Genomic DNA, 19,015 nt, shown 5'->3' on the forward strand with positions numbered 1-19,015 from the left:
AGTTCCAATTTCGAAACTTAGTTATTGATGCAGTGGTGAAACCTTCTGATTCTTTTTCACAGGATTTAATAGTATTAGTCAAGCTTGCATGTTTGAGTTGGTCTTTATTTATATGTAAAGTTTGTTTCATATTTCTTGAGAGACAAGACAAAAGGCAGCCAGTGGAAGCTAATGAAAGGGTGTATACAGAACACACCTGGATTCTCTCTATTGTCTGACAGTATCTTGAGTCTGTGTTCCCTTTGTCTGACCACATATAGCCACATGGAGAATATTTAGCCCAGTGATCAAGATAAACCACAACTCTATATTATGCATCTTCTTGCTTAAACTGCAATTGTTTGAGTTTAGAAATGAAGATGTCTCTAATATGCTGAACTCTTCCCAAGTATGAGCTGCTCCAGATTAGGACACATTCAGGTCTCCTCCTCAGGGTTCACTGGTAGTTGTTGGTTCACTTTCCTTGACTTTCTCCTTCCCACCCTTTCGTTTTGCAGAAAACATGCCCTGGCTCACCTCACCACTTTTCTGTGCATTAAGACCCCTCCCTTCAGAAATGGTTGGCCTGGCTTCTTTTTAGCACCACTGACTGCTGAAGAGAGATAGAATAGGAGGACAAAAGTGAAGCTGTGACTTTGAACATCCTCTGTCAAGCAAAGAAAAGTTGAGACATTATAGATATATACGGTGTGCCTGAGTTCAGTCTGAAAAAATGTTAGTATTCTTCAAAGAAAGATGTGAATCCCTTAGTCAGACTTGTTTTTTACATTTTGGAAAGTACAGCTGTTTGACCTTCAACAGCTATAACAAGAGGTTGAAGAATGAGGCCGCAGGAGTTTCCCTTTCTAAGGGTGTAATAGAGGCCTTAGTAACATACGGGGACTTCCACCTTCCTGGAGTGTGGATGCCCAATGAAATCCTGGGCAGAAGAATAACATGGAGAAACTGGACAATTGTCAATGAGTTTGTTCATGTGGGCTTCTCAGCCCTGTCCTCTGAGCTACAAGCTCTGTTGTTTCTCCTTTTTCTGATCATTTACCTGGTTACCCTAATGGGAAATGTCCTCATAATCCTGGTCACTACAGAGGACTCTGCCCTCCAAAGTCCTATGTATTTCTTCCTCAGGAACTTGTCTTTCCTGGAGATAGGTTTCAACTTGGTTTTTCTGTCCAAAGTGCTGGGGACCCTGATCATCCAAAATACAACCATCTCCTTCCTTGACTGTGCTACCCAGATGTACTTCTTCTTCTTCTTTGGAGCTGCTGAGTGCTGCCTCCTGACCACAATGACGTATGACCGCTATGTGGCCATCTGTGACCCTTTGCACTACCCAGTCATCATGGGTCACAGGGCCTGTGCCCAGCTGGCAACTGCCTCCTAGTTCTCAGGATTTCCAGTGGCTACTGTGCAAACCACATGGATTTTTAGCTTCCCTTTTTGTGGCCCCAACAAGGTGAACCATTTTTTCTGTGACAACCTCCCTGTCATTGCACTGGGCTGTGCTAATATACCTCTCTGTTTGAACTGGAGGCTCTGACAGCCACTGTCCTATTCATCTTCTTCCCTTTCTTGTTGATCCTGGGGTCCATCCTCTCCACTATCTTCAGGATGCCCTCAGCCAAGGAGAAGTGCAAAGTCTTCTCCACCTGTTCCTCCCACTTCCTGGTTGTCTCCCTCTTCTACAGCACTGCCATCCTCACATACTTCAGACCCCAGTCCAGTACCTCTCCTGTGAGCAAGAAGCTGCTGTCACTGTCCTACAGGGTGGTGACTCCCATGTTGAACCCTATCATCTACAGCTTAAGAAATAGTGAAGTAAAGACTGCACTGAGGTGGGCCATCCACAGGACCTGGGACCCTCAGAAACTATGACTGACTTAGATGGAAACTGAGCGGGTAGAATGCAAGGACAAAGGAAAGAAAAGCACGTTCCTCAAATAAGTCTTTTGTCTCTACTCTTTCCAGGAGCCACAGTATACCCACTGGGATTTTGGACTTTCCACTGGGAATGAAAGAACATGAGTGATGAATGAACTTCAATAGGCCCAGTATTCTCTGGGACTGGGGTACCAATGTCTCTGAGGATGCTACTAGTTTACACAAATTAGCAGCCTATCGAAGGCTGACAGTTTCACTACAATTTGCCATTTTTTAATTTGTTTTAACTTTTCTTGAACTTCTTCATCCGTGTCATTTTATAATTTTCTGCTTTGCTTTCTTCTATATGTCCAAAAACTCTACTGGTAGCTCAAAGATCTTTTTGTTTATGAGATAAAGTAATGATAATAAATAGTAGCGTTTGTTTCATTCTTTCGCTCATCTTTTAAACAAATTTTTAGTTTAAACTCAAACTTTCAAATTTTCAAAAATTTCAAATTCAAAATTTCAACAAATTTTTATTCAGCGTTCAGCATGTGTCAGAGCTTATTTAGACCCTGAAGACACATGGGTGAATAAAACAGGCTAATTTCTTGCCTCATGAAATTTATATTCTAATGAGAAAAAGAAAATAAAAAGATACTTTAAATCCTCCACTGTCTTGTAAGGTACACATGTTTAGAGGGCTATCAATGGAGGACTTTTTCTGCTACCATAATTGGTCTGTGCCTCATCTGGAGAAAGACTACTTTGCATTGATGACTACCTCAATCTCAAATTATACACCTTGGATATGAGAGTTACTTGACAGAATGGGTGTAAAGGAATCCAAGTTAAGTATAAGTGGATAAATGATGGGAAACTGCTGTGAATAACCCAAAGATTACTTGTTTTCTAGATTTTTTGTGATTTTTATTGTGATTGGATGAAATCAACTGTCCTTTTTAAACTTACATCCCTCAACCAATTTAACAGCCCCTCTTTTGATTTTGTCAGGAAACATAGCCCGGTTCTGGATTCTTGGCAAAGAGCAGACTTGGGACACGGGCACCATAGCTTTGTGTAAAGTATTCATAAGAACTTATTGACAGTTAACAGCGTAAACTAGCATTTACTCCATAGACATGTCCTCTCCTCAAGCTCTACAAACGGCTCTCCCTCTGTGTGCCAGGGAGGTACCAGGACCAGTTCGATCTCCCACACAGGGTATCCTTCAGCTCTCGCATAGCAAGGGCTCCAGAAGGACAGCACATTCTGAAATCCCCATAGGAATTTGCAAATGAAAAGGCAGATCAGCGGTTCTATTTGCATGGTGGCAATCACACAACTAGGCAGATTGGCACTATTATAAAATGTTTAGCAAGCTTTTCTCTTTTACATTTATTTTACTTGACCTTGGTATAGTAGGAAGACTAACGGCCCCCCAAAGATGTCCACATCCTACTCCCCAGCACCTGTAAGTATTTTACCTTGCATGGTAAAAAGGACTTTGTAGATATGTTTAAATTAAGGCTCTTCAGATGGGGAGATTATCCTGGATTTTTTTTTTATACAGTAACAGGAAATTGGAAGGTAGGTAGAGAATGAGCTTGAAATATTTAAGCTCATGAGGCTTCCTCACCTCCATATACTTGAGTCCACAGCTCCTGTCTGCTGGTCTTTTATATACAGCTACCCTCTCCAAGTTCCAGTTGCCTCCTTTTGCTCCTTTAGGCCTAGGATTGGTAATAGCTTCTCACTCTTCCACCCCTTAGATGTCACTATTTCTTGTTGGTTTCCAAATCCCTGTGTTTACCATTATAAAGAGGTGCCCCAATGGATGCTCATGTCTCTAATAACAGTGTGAGAAGAAGGACAGCAGAGCTCATGTATTCTGCTTCATCATATCCATGCTCTTCATCCTCAACCTCAAACACACATGCAGTTGCATGTACACATACACATACATGTAACACCTAGCTCATAGTAAGTGACTAAGTACTGTTTGTCAATTTATTGGTTATTTGATGATGCAAAGAGATTCAGAAATACCAAAAGATAAAGGAGTTGGAGTAGGATCTTGAATAGATAGATAGTAGTATATAGTATTATTTTTAAAAGATAGATTTTACAGGTTCCCAGGTTTATAAAATGGGAGTGTTTCTCAAGGGATTTTTTTTAATCCCCTGGTACTAAAAGACTGACCAGAAGGAAGCAGACTCTTCTTCCTAATGCTCCATGAATTATTGTCCTTCTTCTTCTACAAAGGTAGTGCTGGATAAAGGATGGAGAGTGAGTCCATGGACAAGTCTCAAGGATAAGAACTGTACCATATTCCAGTCTTGCTGAGGGACCAACTCAGCGATTCTTACAAGTAGGCAGCCAGGAAGGTCTCACTGTCAGTGGAAAATTCCAAGTCTGCAAGGGAAATTCCTTGTGGCTACTTTTCACAGAGTTCCCTTCACATCCTTGTTCCTCAGGCTGTAGATGAGGGGATTAAGCATGGGGGTCACCACTGCATAGAACACAGAAACCAGCTTTTCCTGTTCTTTGGAAGCCTTTGGTGTCATATAGGTGACAATTGCTGATCCATAAAAAAAGATGGCCCCCATGAGGTGGGAGCCACAAGTAGAGAATGCCTTGAGCCTCCCCGCAGCTGACTTCATCCTGACCACAGTCACTATGATGTGGCCATAGGATACCAGAATTAGAGAAACAGGTATGAGGAGAATCACAATCCCCATGAAGAAAATGGCTATCTCTGAAGTGCGGGTGTCTGTGGATGCCAGGATCAACAGTGCAGGGGCCTCACAAAAGAAATGAGCAATATTATTGCTGCCTCGATAGGGTAGCCTTTGTGTGAAGGTGCTGCCCACCTCAGACACCAGAATGCCACTGGTCCATGATCCTACAGCCAGCTGGACACACACCCTCCAAGTCATGATGCTAGGGTAATGCAAAGTGTTGCAGATAGCCACATACCGATCATAGGACATCACCGCCAAATGGGCACACTGTGTACACCCAAAAATGAGGAAGAGCAGAAGCTGAGCTGCACAACGTGTGAATGAAATCACTTTCTTTCTGGATAGCAGGGCTCTAGGGCCTGAGGAATGATGTTGGCAGAGAAACAGAGGTCAGTCAGAGATAAATTGCAGAGAAAAAAATACATGGGTGTGTGAAGCTGGGAGTCAATCTGAACGAGGAACATGAGAAGTAAATTTCCAAGCACAGTGACCAGGTAGACACCCGGGAATAAGACGAAAAGCAGCTGCTGGGTGTGTTGGTCATCAGAGAGTCCCAGAAGGAGGAATTCTGTCCCCTGTGTCTGATTAGTTTGTCTCTCTTTTTCAGTATGAAGTCACTACACACTATATATAGCGTGTAAAATTATGTAATTCAGAATTGGAGGGCTTAGGAATTTTCCGCAAACACTACCAACCATTTCAAGAATCCCCTTTACAAGGTTGTTAGACAATGATTGTGCTGTTTAGTTGGAATGTTTTCAGTGTTGCAAAACAATACTTTATAAGATGGTATATTCATTTCTAGTGTCATCTGGCAAGGATATAGTAGATCAAAAGACTCATCTTCTTTATTTGAATATCACACTTCTACTAATACAACTATAGATTGAATTCACCTTTAAAGTTATGCAATTTAATTTCTCTTTATTATTGACAAAAACATTTGAGTCGTATTTTGTTCTTGCGACACCTCCCCCATCTCATGATGGTGTAGATTTTTCTTTTTTAGTCCTTTGGTTGTACAACTCTTCCTGTTGTCTCTTCCCTGAAAAAAAAAAACCAAAAACCAGTCACTAAGATATAAGAAAAAGAGCCAAAGTACCTTGCCGAACTGATGGTTTTTCTTGGACAAAATAACCTATTTTGAAAGAGCTAGGAAACCAAGGGATAACTCTGGATGGTGTGCCATAATCTTTTTGACAATCCTGTCCCCAGCTTCAACTGGAGCTCCTGAATATAAATCTTAACCATCAGTGAAACAAAACTAAAGTTTCATTCTACAAAACTGTCTTTTGACGGTAAATTATCTCCACAAAAGAAAAGCTTTGACTTTATGTTCAGTAAAAAGTATACAACTTTAATATAACAGCACACCCTGTTGTCATGTTGATATTAGGACAGCACTAACCAAATTAAACTCCACCACTTAAGGTGATCACATGGCACTAAAACAACCATAAATTGAAACGAAATGCAAGTCCTTCAGCCAAGTTGCATAACTCAATAAGAAAGTTGGCATCTGCATAATACAATATCTGTTCATTTTCATTTCTATTTAATTATCATATAAATGAAAACACAAGTTTTGATGACTTATGAACCTCTGAGACTATATCTGCTGACATCATTTGAATGACAGTGGTATAAAGTTTAAGAGAGGTGATTATGATTTGAAGGCTTTAGTCTGTGATTTCAAATACAACACAAAGTGCCCTAAGGTGTCTCAGAGGATGGAAAGATAATAAAGTTGAGGGATCTTGAAGCTCCAGGGAATGCCCTGTTAACATGAGTCTCAGGACCTCACCTTTAAATGTTCCCTGGAAGGAAAATCCTCTGTTCAGAACTGGGACCTAAGAGAATTGGAGTTTGTACTTTGAATTAATTAGGGAAGAAAGGCTTGGGATGGAGTCGAACTCACAGAATGACTCTAGTGTAGACCTTGGGAGACACTGCTTAGAAGCCTATCCACAACTGGTGATGTCCTTTAGAGTAGATATGCAGGCTATAGAAATCACTCCATCTGGCACTTGATCCTCAGTTCCTTCACCAGTGACTCCTCAGCTTTATCTCTGCCCTCTGGTGAGAGTGAGAAAGTTTGTGATGGACCTCCATCTATAGGATTTTGCAACACTGATTGAGGGTTGAGAGGTGAGCATCGTGTTGGGAAAGATGAACTTTGTCATTCACGCTCTTGTCTATTAATTTTTTTCCTTCTAGACTCCCAGAGACAATTCTATTTCCACTCTTCTCCTCCAGAATCCCAGCCCCCAAATCCTCTTCCAGACTTTCTCCTTCATTGATGAGGCTGTTTCCAGAGAGATCACGTTATTTTCCTCTTGCTATTGAAAAGCAGCTCTGCCTGATTCTCCCCTACCCTCTGCTGTCAGCTCTTTGGTCTTCACTGTTTTCCCCAGCTTGCATTTGTTCCACCATCTCCCCTTGAACAGGCAGAGAGCTGGAAGGATACTAGGAATCTTGCTTTGAGGAATGCCTTCAAGAGCTTCTTGCCTGTGAACATGCTTTGGGTCTAGGGGATGTGAAGGAACCCAGACTGTATGGTGAACTGTTCCAGGAATGCTGTCACTGCTGCCTCCAATCCCCTTGATGAGTTACAGCAGATGGAGAAGGGTGGGTCCAGCTACATTCAGTGCTGTCCTTCTAGTCCGGAGGAGGATACTAGCCTCCACTGCTAGTGCCATCACTTGTATACCCCGTTTTCCAATCTTCTTCCCGTACAAGTCAGGCATGGTGGCTTCCCATATGACCCAGCCTTGTCAGTATCCAATTGGCTCAGTACCTCCTCTGTGACTCCTTTTGTTATGGTACAGATTTGGTGGCCATGACAGTGAGTACATAAGAATATAAAATACTCATGTGAGTATATCCATGATGTGTAGATGTCTGCGTGTTTGTGTGAGATATTGCTTGTGAAGCTGATTGAGTAGGTATATGTAGCACTGTTGTATGTGTATGACAAGGAATAATTCCCATGTATGCACTTGTGTGCACGTGAGACAAAGTCATTAAGAGAAGATATCTGGAAAAGCCATACTGGTTACAATGTTATTAGGGCCTCAGAGGTATAAAAGTTTCATTGCCTGTACTTTTAGTTTGGGAAAACAGCCAGACTTATAGATCTCTTCCTGTAGTCCCTTCCTCCCGCTGCTTTTCTCCACATCTCTGGATTCCTGTTCTCTATGTTCAGCTTCCCCTCCCTGCTTGCTTCTAACTTTTGTTCCCATTATTTTATTTTTCCTACCCATTTTTCTTCCTCACTTTCTCTCTGTATTAAAGAGAATTAATTAGTCAAGTTGACAAAGTTATATGAAAATTTAGAGTGTGAAAGAATAATTATCCCTGACCTTCCTTGGAATACAAATGATAATACAGTTCATCTTATTTGGCTCCTTTTTCACTCATGTATCTCCTTTCCTGCCTGGAGATTAAACCGCATTCTTCCCCAACCCACATATACACACACATGTACATTAAATATACAAATCCTACCTTTGACAGATAGAGAGATAACCATTCTTTACCTATACTTTACAGTTCTACCTGGATTCTTAGTTGTTTTTTCTTGTTGTTGTTTTGTTTTGTGTTTTTTTCTGCGGTACGCGGGCCTCTCACTGTTGTGACCTCTCCCGTTGTGGAGCACAGGCTCCGGATGCACAGGCTCAGCGGCTATGGCTCACGGGCCCAGCCGCTCCGTGGCATGTGGGATCTTCCCGGACCGGGGCACGAACCCGCGTCCCCTACATCGGCAGGCGGACTCTCAACCACTGTGCCACTAGGGAAGCCCTGGATTCTTAGTTTTATTGTGTGTTAAAAGTTTATCAATGTGATAAGGATGTTATTTAAAGGAATCACTGAGAGAGAGAGAGACATACACACACACACACACCCATACATGTTCTTTTGTAACCCACTTTTTAAACTCAATTGTGTGTCAGACATCTTTCTGTGGAAAATATCGATCTACTTACCTTTTAATGGCTTATGGTTGTTGTAGCATCACCATCATAACCATAGCAGGCATTTTTTTAATGTAGCTGCCAGACATTGAGCAAACTATTTTCCATTAAGTTCTTAATTAAATCTTTATATTTGTACAGTGAAGTTGTGACGTTATGTTCATTCTACATTAGGAAACTGTCACATACAAGCAAGAGCTAAATAAATTGTCCAAGGATACAGATCTAAGAAATGAGGGGAAAAGGATCCAACCCATGTCTGTGTGACTCAGTCATCTTCACTTTTACCTGTTTCTCTGTACTGTATAGATTATGTTAAGTAGGAAATCTAAAATTTATTTAACATATCACCTATTGTTAGACTTTTTGTCTGGAGACATTTCTATATGTGAATATCCTTTGAAACAAAAATTTTGCATATCTATAATGCTTTCCAAAATATAAAGTCCTAAAATTAGCGTTGTTCAGAAAAAAATAAAAAAAGCTTATTTTGGAATTTTGTAATATTTTCAGATTACCTTCCAGAGAGATTTTGTAAATATACATGCCTACATAGTTCATATCTGTTTGCCCCACTCTCCAATATAGAGTGGGTGGTTTCAATCTATTTTCACCTTTGCTAATCTTCTTATACAGGATTACATTCTGAGCTGGCTGTTGTTCAATGTCTGAAAGTGACTGTTCTATACTTTGTTTTATATTGGGGGTTTTTTTGTTTGTTTTTTTAAGATTTTTTTTGATGTGGACCATTTTAAAAGTCTTATTGAATTTGTTACAATATTGCTTCTTTTTTTTTTTTTTTATGTTTTTGTATTTTGGCCACGAGGCATGTGGGATCTTAGCTCCCTGCCCAGGGATCGAACCCACAACCCCTGCGTGGGAAGGCGAAGTCTTAACCACTGGACCACCAGGGAAGTCTCTTGTTTTATATTTGCTCCTAGCAAGATGGCTAGTCCTATACTACTTACTTTATCAAGGCTAAAAGTAGAAGCAATAAAGTGACTTCAGTTTAAAGCATACTGTTGAGATTTTCCTACTTTTATATTTTTCCTACATTGTAAATTTATATATGGCCTTTTAAAGAACAACTTTAAAGCACTAAAACATTAGAAAAGAAGAAAAATAAGCCACCTATAATTCCATACCCAGAGTAAACCACTCTCAACATTTTGGACATTTTTTGTTCAGTCTTTTCTTTACATTTTGAATATATGTATTAGCATTGGTCCCTAAGGCACTAGCAAAACCACTTTTGGTAAGTACCAAAGGAAGATTATTGTCACTATTATTATTATTGATATTGATAACCATTATTTGTAGGGTACAGAAGAAACGGTGCTCAGATAACACCTAGGCAACAAGAGAAGGGAAAAAAGAAAATGACAGACTTTACTTTGAAGCTGACAGTGCTGAGAACAGGTAAGTTATTCCCTGTGGAATTTCAGAAACAATTGTGGGAGAGGAAATTGTTCTTTGAATAACTGTAGGAACTATGGTGTACAGTACATCTCTAGGACCTACGCACCTTGCATAACTGAAACTTAGTATCATTTGACTAATACCTTCCCATTTCCTCCCTCCACGGCCCCTGGCAACTACCATACATACCACTCTTTGCTTCTATGAGTTTGACTATTTTAGATTCCTCATATAAGTGATATTACGTAGTATTTGTACTTCTGTGTCTGGCTTATTTAACTTAGCATAAGGTCTTCTAAGTTCATCCATGTTGTCACAAATAGCAGGATTTCCTTCTTTTTTAAGGGTAAATAATGTTCCATTGTATGTATATCCAACATTTTCTTTATCCATTTTGTATTGAAGTATAGTTGATTTACAATATTATATTAGTTTCAGGTGTACAACATAGTGATTCAATGTTTTTATAGATTATACTCCAATTAAATTTCTATAAAATGTTGGCTATATTCTCTGTGCTGTTAAATATATCCTTGTAGCTTATTTACTTCACGCAGAGTAGTTGGTTCCTCTTAATCTCCTACCTCTGTCTTGCCCCTCCCTCTTTCCCTCTCCCCTTCAGTAACCACTAGTTTGTTCTCTATATCTGTGAGTCTATTTCTGTTTTGTTATATTCATTTATTAGTTTTATTTCTTAGATTCCACATATAAGTGAAAACATACAGTATTTGTCTTTCTCTGTCTGACATTTCACTAAGCATAATAACTTCTAGGTCCATCCATGTTGTTGCAAATGGCAGAATTTTATTACTTTTTATGGCTGAGTAATATTCCTTTGTGTGTATATACTACATCTTCTTTATCTATTCAACTGTTGATGGATACTTAGGTTGCTTCCATATACCATAAATAATCCTGCTATGAACATTTATCTTTTCAAATTAGTGTTTTCATTTTCTTCAGATATATACCCAGGAGTGGAATGGCTGGATCATAGGGTAGTTCTATTTTTAGTGTTTTGAGGAACCTCCATACTGTTTTCCATAGTGGCTGCACCAATTTACATTCCCACCAACAGTGTACACGTGTTCCCTTTTCTCCACATTGTTACCAACACTTGTTATCTTCTGGGTGTTTTTTTAATAATAGCCATCCTAACAGGGATGAGGTAATTACTGTGGTTTTGATTTACATTTCAGTCATGATTAGTGATGGTGAGCACTTATTCATGTACCTGTCGGACATTTGTATGTCTTCTTGGAGAAATTTCTATTCAGTTCCTTTCTCCATACTTTAATTGTGTTATTTGCTTTTTCGACATTGACTTGTATGAGTTCCTTATATATTTCAAATATTAACCTTTTTAAAAAATTTTATTAAAGTATAGTTGATTTACAGTGTTGTGTTAATTTCTTCTGTACAGCAAAGTGACTCTGTTATACATATATATAGTTCTATTTTTCTTTTTTAGTAGGATCCAAGCTTTATCTTCAAGATACAGCATATATGTATATAAATATGTGGAAATGCAATGTAAGGACATGCAAAATGGCAGGGTATACCATTTACTGTAAATGGTACAGTACCGTTTACAGTTTGTAAATACCATTTACATTTTGTAATTTTTCTTTATCTTTTTTTATATTTGAATGTTATTTTATTTTTTGATACAGTAGGTTCTTATTAGTTACCTATTTTATACATATTGGTGTATACATGTCAATCCCAATCTCCCAATTCATCCCACCACCACCCCCACCCCCTGCCACTTTCCCCCTGCCACTTGGTGTCCATATGTTTGTTCTCTACATCTGTGTCTCTATTTCTGCCTTGCAAACCAGTTCATCTGTACCATTTTTCTAGATTCCACATAAATGCGTTAATATACGATATTTGTTTTTCTCTTTCTGACTTACTTCACTCTGTATAACAGTCTCTAGGTCCATCCACATCTCTACAAATGACCCAATTTCATTCCTTTTTATGGCTGAGTAATATTCCATTGTATACATGTACCACAACTTCTTTATCCATTCGTCTGTTGATGGGCATTTAGGTTGCTTCCATGACATAGCTATTGTAAATAGTGCTGCAATGAACATTGGGGTGCATGTGTCTTTTTGAATTATGGTTTTCTCTGGTTATATGCCCAGTAGTGGGATTGCTAGGGCATATGGTGGTTCTATTTTTAGTTTTTTAGGGAATCTCCATACTGTTCTCCATAGTGGCTGTATCAATTTACTTTCCACCAACAGTGCAAGAGGGTTCCCTTTTCTCCACACCCTCTCCAGCATTTGTTGTTTGTAGCTTTTCTGATGATGCCCATTTGGACCGGTGTGAGGTGATACCTCATTGTAGTTTTGATTTGCATTTCTCTAATAATTAGGGATGTTGAGCAGCTTTTCATGTGCTTCTTGGCCATCTGTATGTCTTCTTTGGAGAAATGTCTATTTAGGTCTTCTGCCCATTTTTGGATTGGGTTGTTTGTTTTTTTAATACTGAGCTGCATGAGCTGTTTATATATTTTGGAGATTAATCCTTTGTCAGTTGATTCGTTTCCAAATATTTTCTCCCATTCTGAAGGATGTTTTCTCATCTTGTTTATAGTTTCCTTTGCTATGCAAAAGCTTTTAAGTTTCATTAGGTCCCATTTGTTTCTTTTTCTTTTTCTTTCCATTACTCTAGGACATAATGATCTAGGACAAAAAAGATCTTGCTGTGATTTATGTCATAGAGTGTTCTTTCTATGTTCTCCTCTAAGAGTTTTATAGTGTCCAGTCTTACATTTAGGTCTTTAATCCATTTTGAGTTTGTTTTTCTGTGTGGTGTTAGGGAGTGTTCTAATTTCGTTCTTTTACATGTAGCTGTCCAGTTTTCGCAGCACCACTTATTGAAGAGACTGTCTTTTCTCCATTGTGTATCCTTGCCTCCTTTGTCATAGATTAGTTGACCATAGGTGCATGGGTTTATCTCTGGACTTTCTATCCTATTCCATTGATCTATATTTCTGTTTTTGTGCCAGTACCATATTGTCTTGATTAATGTAGCTTTGTAGTATAGTCTGAAGTCAGGGAGTCTGATTCCTCCATCTACCTTTTTTTCCTTCAAAATTGCTGTGGCTATTCAGGGTCTTTTGTGTCTCCACACAAATTTTAAGATTTTTTGTTCTACTTCTCTAAAAACTGCCATTGGTAATTTGATAGGAATTGCATTGAATCTGTAGATTGCTTTGTGTAGTATAATCATTTTCACAATATTGATTCTTCCAATCCAAGAACATGGTATATCTCTCCATCTGTTTGTGTCGTCTTTGATTTCTTTCATGAGTGTCTTATAGTTTTCTGAGTACAGGTCTTTTACCTGCTTAGGTAGGTTTATTCCTAGGTATTTTATTCTTTTTCTTGCAATGGTGAATGGGATTGTTTCTTTAATTTCTCTTTCTGATCTTTCGTTGTTGGTGTATAGGAATGCAAGAGATTTCTGTGATTAATTTTGTATCCTGCAGCTTTACTGAGTTCATTGATTAGCTCTAGTAGTTTTCTGGTGGCATCTTTAGGATTCTCTATGTATAGTATCATGTCATGTGCAACCAATGACAGTTTTACATCTTCTTCTCCAACTTGTATTCCTTTTATTTCTTTTTCTTCTCTTGTTGCTGTGGCTAGGACTTGCAAAACTATGTTGAATAATAGTGGTGACAGTGGACATCCTTGTCTTCTTCCTGATCTTACCGGAAATGCTTTCTGTTTTTCACCATTGAAAATGATGTTTGCTGTGGGTTTGTCATATATGGCCTTTATTATGTCGAGGTCGGTTCCCTCTATGCCCACTTCCTGGAAAGTTTTTATCATGAATGGTGTTGAATTTGTCAAAAGCTTTTTCTGCATCTATTGAGATGATCATATGGTTTTTATTCTTCAATTTGTTAATATGGGGTATCACATTGATTGATTTGTGTATATTGAAGGATCCTTGCATCCCTGGAATAAATCTCACTTGATCATGGTGTATGATACTTTTAATGTGTTATTGGATTCTAGTATTTTGCTAGTATTTTGTTGAGGATTTTTGCATCTATATTCATCAGTGATATTGGTCTGTAATTTTCTTTTTCTGTAGTATATTTGTCTGGTTTTGGTATCAGGGTGATGGTGGCCTCAGAGAATGAGTTTGGGAGTGTTCCTTCCTCTGCAAGTTTTTGGAAGAGTTTGAGAAGGATTGGCGTTAGCTGTTCTCTAAATGTTTGACAGAATTCACCTATGAAGCCATCTGGTTTTGGACTATTGTTTGTTGGGAGATTTTTAATCATAGTTTCAATCTCAGTGCTTGTGATTGTTCTGTTCATACGTTCTGTTTCTTCCTGGTTCAGCCTTTGAATGTTATATCTTTCTAAGAATTTGTCCATTTCTTCCAGGTTGTCCATTTTATTGGCACAGGGTTGCTTGTGATAGTCTTTTATGATGCTTTGTATTTCTGTGGTATCCGTTGTAACTTCTCCTTTTTCATTTCTAATTTTATTGATTTGAGTCCTCTCACTCTTTTTCTTGATGAGTCTGGCTAAAGGTTTATCAATTTTGTTTATCTTCTCAAAGGACCAGCTTTTGGTTTTACTGATCTTTGCTATTGTTTTCTTTGTTTCTATTTCATTTATTTCTGCTCTGATCTTTTTGATTTCTTTCCTTCTGCTAACTTTGGGTTTTGTTTGTTCTTTTTTCTCTACTTCCGTTAGGTGTAAGGTTAGATTGTTTATTTGAGATTTTTCTTGTTTCTTGAGGTAGGATTTTCTTCCTATAAAATTCCCTCTTAGAACTGCTTTTGCTGCATCCCATAGGTTTTGGATCATCTTGTTTTCATTGTCATTTGTCTGTAGGTATTTATTGATTTCCTCTTTGATTCCTTCAGGGATCTCTCAGTTATTTAGTAACGTATTGTTTAGCCTCCATGTGTTTTGTGTTTTTTACGTTTTTTCCCCCTGTAATTGATTTCTAATCTCATAGTGTTGTGGTCAGAAAAGATGCTTGATATGATTTCAATTTTCTTAAATTTACCAAGGCTTGATTTGTGACTCAAGATGTGATCTATCTTGGAGAATGTTCCATGTACACTTGAGAAGAAAGTGTAATCTGATGTTTTTGGATGGAATGTCCTATGAATATCAATTAAATCTATCTGGTCTATTGTGTCATTTAAAGCTTGTGTTTCCTTAGTAATTTTCTGTCTGGATGATCTGTCCATTGGTGTAAGTGAGGTGTTAAAGTCCCCGACTATTATTGTGTTACTGTCGATTTCCTCTTTTATAGCTGTTAGCAGTTGCCTTATGTATTGAGGTGCTCCTATGTTGGGTGCATATATTTATAATTGTATATGTTCTTGGATTGATCCCTTGATCATTATGCAGTGTCCTTCCTTGTCTCTTGTAACATTCTTTATTTTAAATTCTATTTTATCTGATATGAGTACTGCTACTCCAGCTTTATTTTGATTTCCATTTGCATGGAACCTTTTTCCATCCCCTCACTTTCAGTCTGTATGTGTCCCTAGGTCTGAAGTGGGTCTCTTGTAGACAGCATATATATGGGTCTTGTTTTTGTATCCATTCAGTGAGCCTGTGTCTTTTGGTTGGAGCATTTAATCCACTCACATTTAAGGTAATTTTCCATATGTATGTTCCTATTACCATTTTCTTAATTGTTTTGGGGCTTTTTTGTAGCTCCTTTTCTTCTCTTGTATTTCCCACTTAGACAAGTTCCTTTAACATTTTTTGTAGGGCTGGTTTGGTGGTGCTGAATTCTCTTAGCTTTTGTTTGTCTGTAAAGCTTTTGATTTCTCTGTCGAATCTGAATGAGATCCTTGCTGGCTAGAGTAATCTTGGTTGTAGGTTCTTCCCTTTCATCACTTTAAATATATCATGCCACTCCCTTCTGGCTTGTAGAGTTTCTGCTGAGAAATTGGCTGTTAACCCTATGGGAATTCCCTTGTATGTTATTTTTCATTTTTCCTTTGCGTTTACTAATTTTTCTTTGTCTTTAATTTTTGTCAGTTTGATTACTATGTGTCTCAATGTGTTTCTCCTTGGGTTTGTCCTGCCTGGGACTCTCTGCTCTTCCTGGACTTGGGTGGCTATTTAATTTCCCATGTTAGGGAAGTTTTCGACTATAATCTCTTCAAATATTTTCTTGAGTCCTTTCTCTCTCTCTCCTCCTTCTGGGACCCCTATAATGCGAACGTTGTTGCGTTAAATGTTGTCCCAGAGGTCTCTTAGGCTGTCTTCATTTCTTTTCATTCTTTTTTCTTTATTCTGTTCTGCGGCAGTGAATTCCATCATTCTGTCTTCCAGGTCACTTATCCGTTCTTCTGCTTCAGTTTTTCTGTTATTGATTCCTTCTAGTGTATTTTTCATTTCAGTTATTGTATTGTTCATTTCTGTTTGTTTGTTCTTTAATTCTTCTAGGTCTTTGTTAAACATTTCTTGCATCTTCTCGATCTTTGCCTCCATTCTTTTTCCAAGGTCCTGGATCATCCTCACTATCATTATTCTGAATTCTTTTCCTGGAAGGTTCCCTATCTCCACTTCATTTAATTGTTTTTCTGGGGTTTTATCTTGTTCCTTCATCTGGCACATAGTCCTCTGCCTTTTCATTCTGTCTATCTTTCTGTGAATGTGGTTTTCGTTCCATAGCCTGTGGGATGGTAGTTCTTCCTGCTTCTGCTGTCTTCCTTCTGGTGGATGAGGCTATCTAAGAGGCCTGTGCAAGCTTCCTGATGGGAGGGACTGGTGGTGGGTAGAGCTGGGTGTTGCTCTGGTGGGCAGAGCTCAGTAAAACTTTAATCCACTTGTCTGCTGATGGGTGGGGCTGAGTTCCCTCCCTGTTCGTTGTTTGGCCTGAGGCAACCCAGCACTGGAGGCTACAGGCTCTTTGGTGGGGCTAATGGCAGACTCCAGGAGGGCTCATGCCAAGGAGCACTTCCCAGAACTTCCGCTGCCACTGTTCTCATCCCCACAGTGAGAAACAGCCACCCCCTGCATCTATCTGCAGGAGACCCTCCAACACCAGCAGGCAGGTCTGGCTCAGTCTCCTATGGGGTAACTGCTCCTTCTCCCTGGGTCTTGATGCACACACTACTTTGTGTGTGCCCTCCAAGAGTGGAGTCTCTGTTTCCCCCAGTCCTGTCGAAGTCCTGCAATCAAATCCCACAAGCCTTCAAAGTCTGATTCTCTGGAAATTCCTCCTCCCATTGCCAGACCCCCAGGTTGGGAAGCCTGGTGTGGGGCTCAGAACCCTCACTTCAGTGGGTGGACTTCTGTGGTACAGTTGTTCTCCAGTTTGTGAGTCACCCACCCAGCAGTTATAGGACTTGATCTTGTGATTACACCCCTCCTACCATCTCATTGCAGCTTCTCCTTTGTCTTTGGATGTGGGGTATCTTACTTGGTGAGTTCCAGTATCTTCCTGTCAGTGGTTGCCCAGCTGTTAGTTGTGATTCCAGTGCTCTTGCAAGAGGGAGTGACTCAAATATTAACCTTTTATCTGATATATGGTTTGCAAATATTTTCTCCCATTCCACAGGTTACCTTTTCATTTTGTTAATTGTTTCCTTTGGAATGCAGAGACTTTTTAGTTTGATGTAGTTTCACTTGTCTATTTTTGCTTATGTTGCTTGTGCTTTCACTGTCATATCCAAAGAATCATTACCAAGACTAATGTCCAGAAGCTTTTTCCCTATATTTTCTTCTAGGAGTTGTTTTAATTTATTTTGAGTTAATTTTTGTATATGGTGTGAGATAAGGGTCCAATTTCATTCTTTTGTATGTGGATATCCAGTTTTCCTGACACCATTTATTGAAGAAGCTATCCTTTCCCCATAATGTATTCTTGGCACCTTGTTGACCATATATGTGTGGGTTTATTTCTGGGCTCTCTATTATGTTTCATTGGTCTGAATGTCTGTTTTTAACCATTATTTCATGACTATGATGTGATAAACGTATTTTCTTCAATTTAGAGTATTTATTTAGAATGGGCTCCTAGAATTGGATTTAGAAATTGGGATAATGTTTGCGAGTAGTAGATGATATTAGGCCTCGGGGATTCAGGAACTCCTAATACTACTCTATTCTTAGTCATTCCTCTCCTTAGAATTATACAAAAGAAATGTGAAGTAATGAAAAATAAGACACTACTTTTTATTAACCAAGCTAGTCCCTAATGTCACTGAAGTTCAGAGCTCTGATAAGCACGGATTGGGCTATGTGGTCTAGTCTACAGTCATTTAAGGCTCCCTTATGGCTTAAATCCATATTGTATCATCATATTACCTTCTGGCTGGCAACATGATACACAAGAACAAAGTGATGTTGAGTACACCTAGGAACTATTCAAAAACGAGAGAACAGAGCAAGTAAAGTTCTTAAGGGGGACCTTGTTCAATTTAACAGTCCAGTCCCAGGAAGAAGAGAAGTAGAAATGTGCATGACCTTTTAAAGCACAGTAATCCTACCCAGTAGTAATCACGGACCAATCAACATCCTCAAATGTTATAAATCATATTTTTACTCCTCATGGGGAGAAAGGACTAGTAAAAAAAAAAAAGGAATTTCTCCCTTACCCATACTGTTGAGAACTGGGTCAAAGCATATGAATATTTGAGTCATTTAATATATTTGACAAAATTGTTTCTCAGAAATGTTGTACTAACTTTCCTACTCACTTGCATTGTACAAAAATGTCTTTTTCTCTGCACCTTCATTATACATTATACAGCTAATTAATTCTGCCATTTATTAATTGCGTGATTTAACCTCTCTTTGCCTCAGTTTTCTTATCTGCAAAATAAGATAAATAGTGTCTACCTCATAATGTTATCAGGACAATATAATAATATAAAACCCTTATAGTAATGCCTGACATGTATTAAATGCTCAATAAAATACTAGTTATTATTTTTTGTTGTGATGTTGCTATTAAAATCTTAGCTAAGGTAAGACAGGAATAAAGACGCAGGCCTACTGGAGAACGG

The 19,015-nt window shown here is 38.7% G+C and overlaps 3 protein-coding genes across 6 annotated transcripts in view; 2 read left to right on the forward strand and 1 right to left on the reverse strand.

Annotated features, from left to right (window-relative positions):
• Positions 1 to 19,015, forward strand: part of ZNF215 (zinc finger protein 215) — a 193,123-nt gene that overhangs the window by 120,084 nt on the left and 54,024 nt on the right. For all 4 annotated transcript variants that reach the window (XM_029207134.1, XM_029207133.1, XM_029207138.1 and 1 more), the window contains one exon: positions 9,899 to 9,997. Coding sequence is in view for 1 of the 4 variants with exons in the window: in XM_029207136.1 (XP_029062969.1) it covers positions 9,958 to 9,997 (40 nt within the window). In the remaining 3 variants the exon portion in view is untranslated. The remainder of the gene's footprint in view (positions 1 to 9,898; positions 9,998 to 19,015) is intronic.
• LOC114887567 (olfactory receptor 10A4) lies at positions 713 to 1,872 on the forward strand. The gene is given in 2 exon segments (XM_029209372.1): positions 713 to 1,507; positions 1,510 to 1,872. Coding segments are annotated over 2 exon segments (1,158 nt in total).
• On the reverse strand, positions 4,257 to 7,351 carry LOC114887568 (olfactory receptor 2D2). The gene is given in 3 exon segments (XM_029209373.1): positions 4,257 to 4,954; positions 4,957 to 5,202; positions 7,282 to 7,351. Coding segments are annotated over 3 exon segments (1,014 nt in total).

This window comes from Monodon monoceros, unplaced genomic scaffold, assembly GCF_005190385.1.
Source record: "Monodon monoceros isolate NGI ecotype Baffin Bay Population unplaced genomic scaffold, NGI_Narwhal_1 Super_Scaffold_7, whole genome shotgun sequence".
Lineage (NCBI taxonomy): Eukaryota > Metazoa > Chordata > Mammalia > Artiodactyla > Monodontidae > Monodon > Monodon monoceros.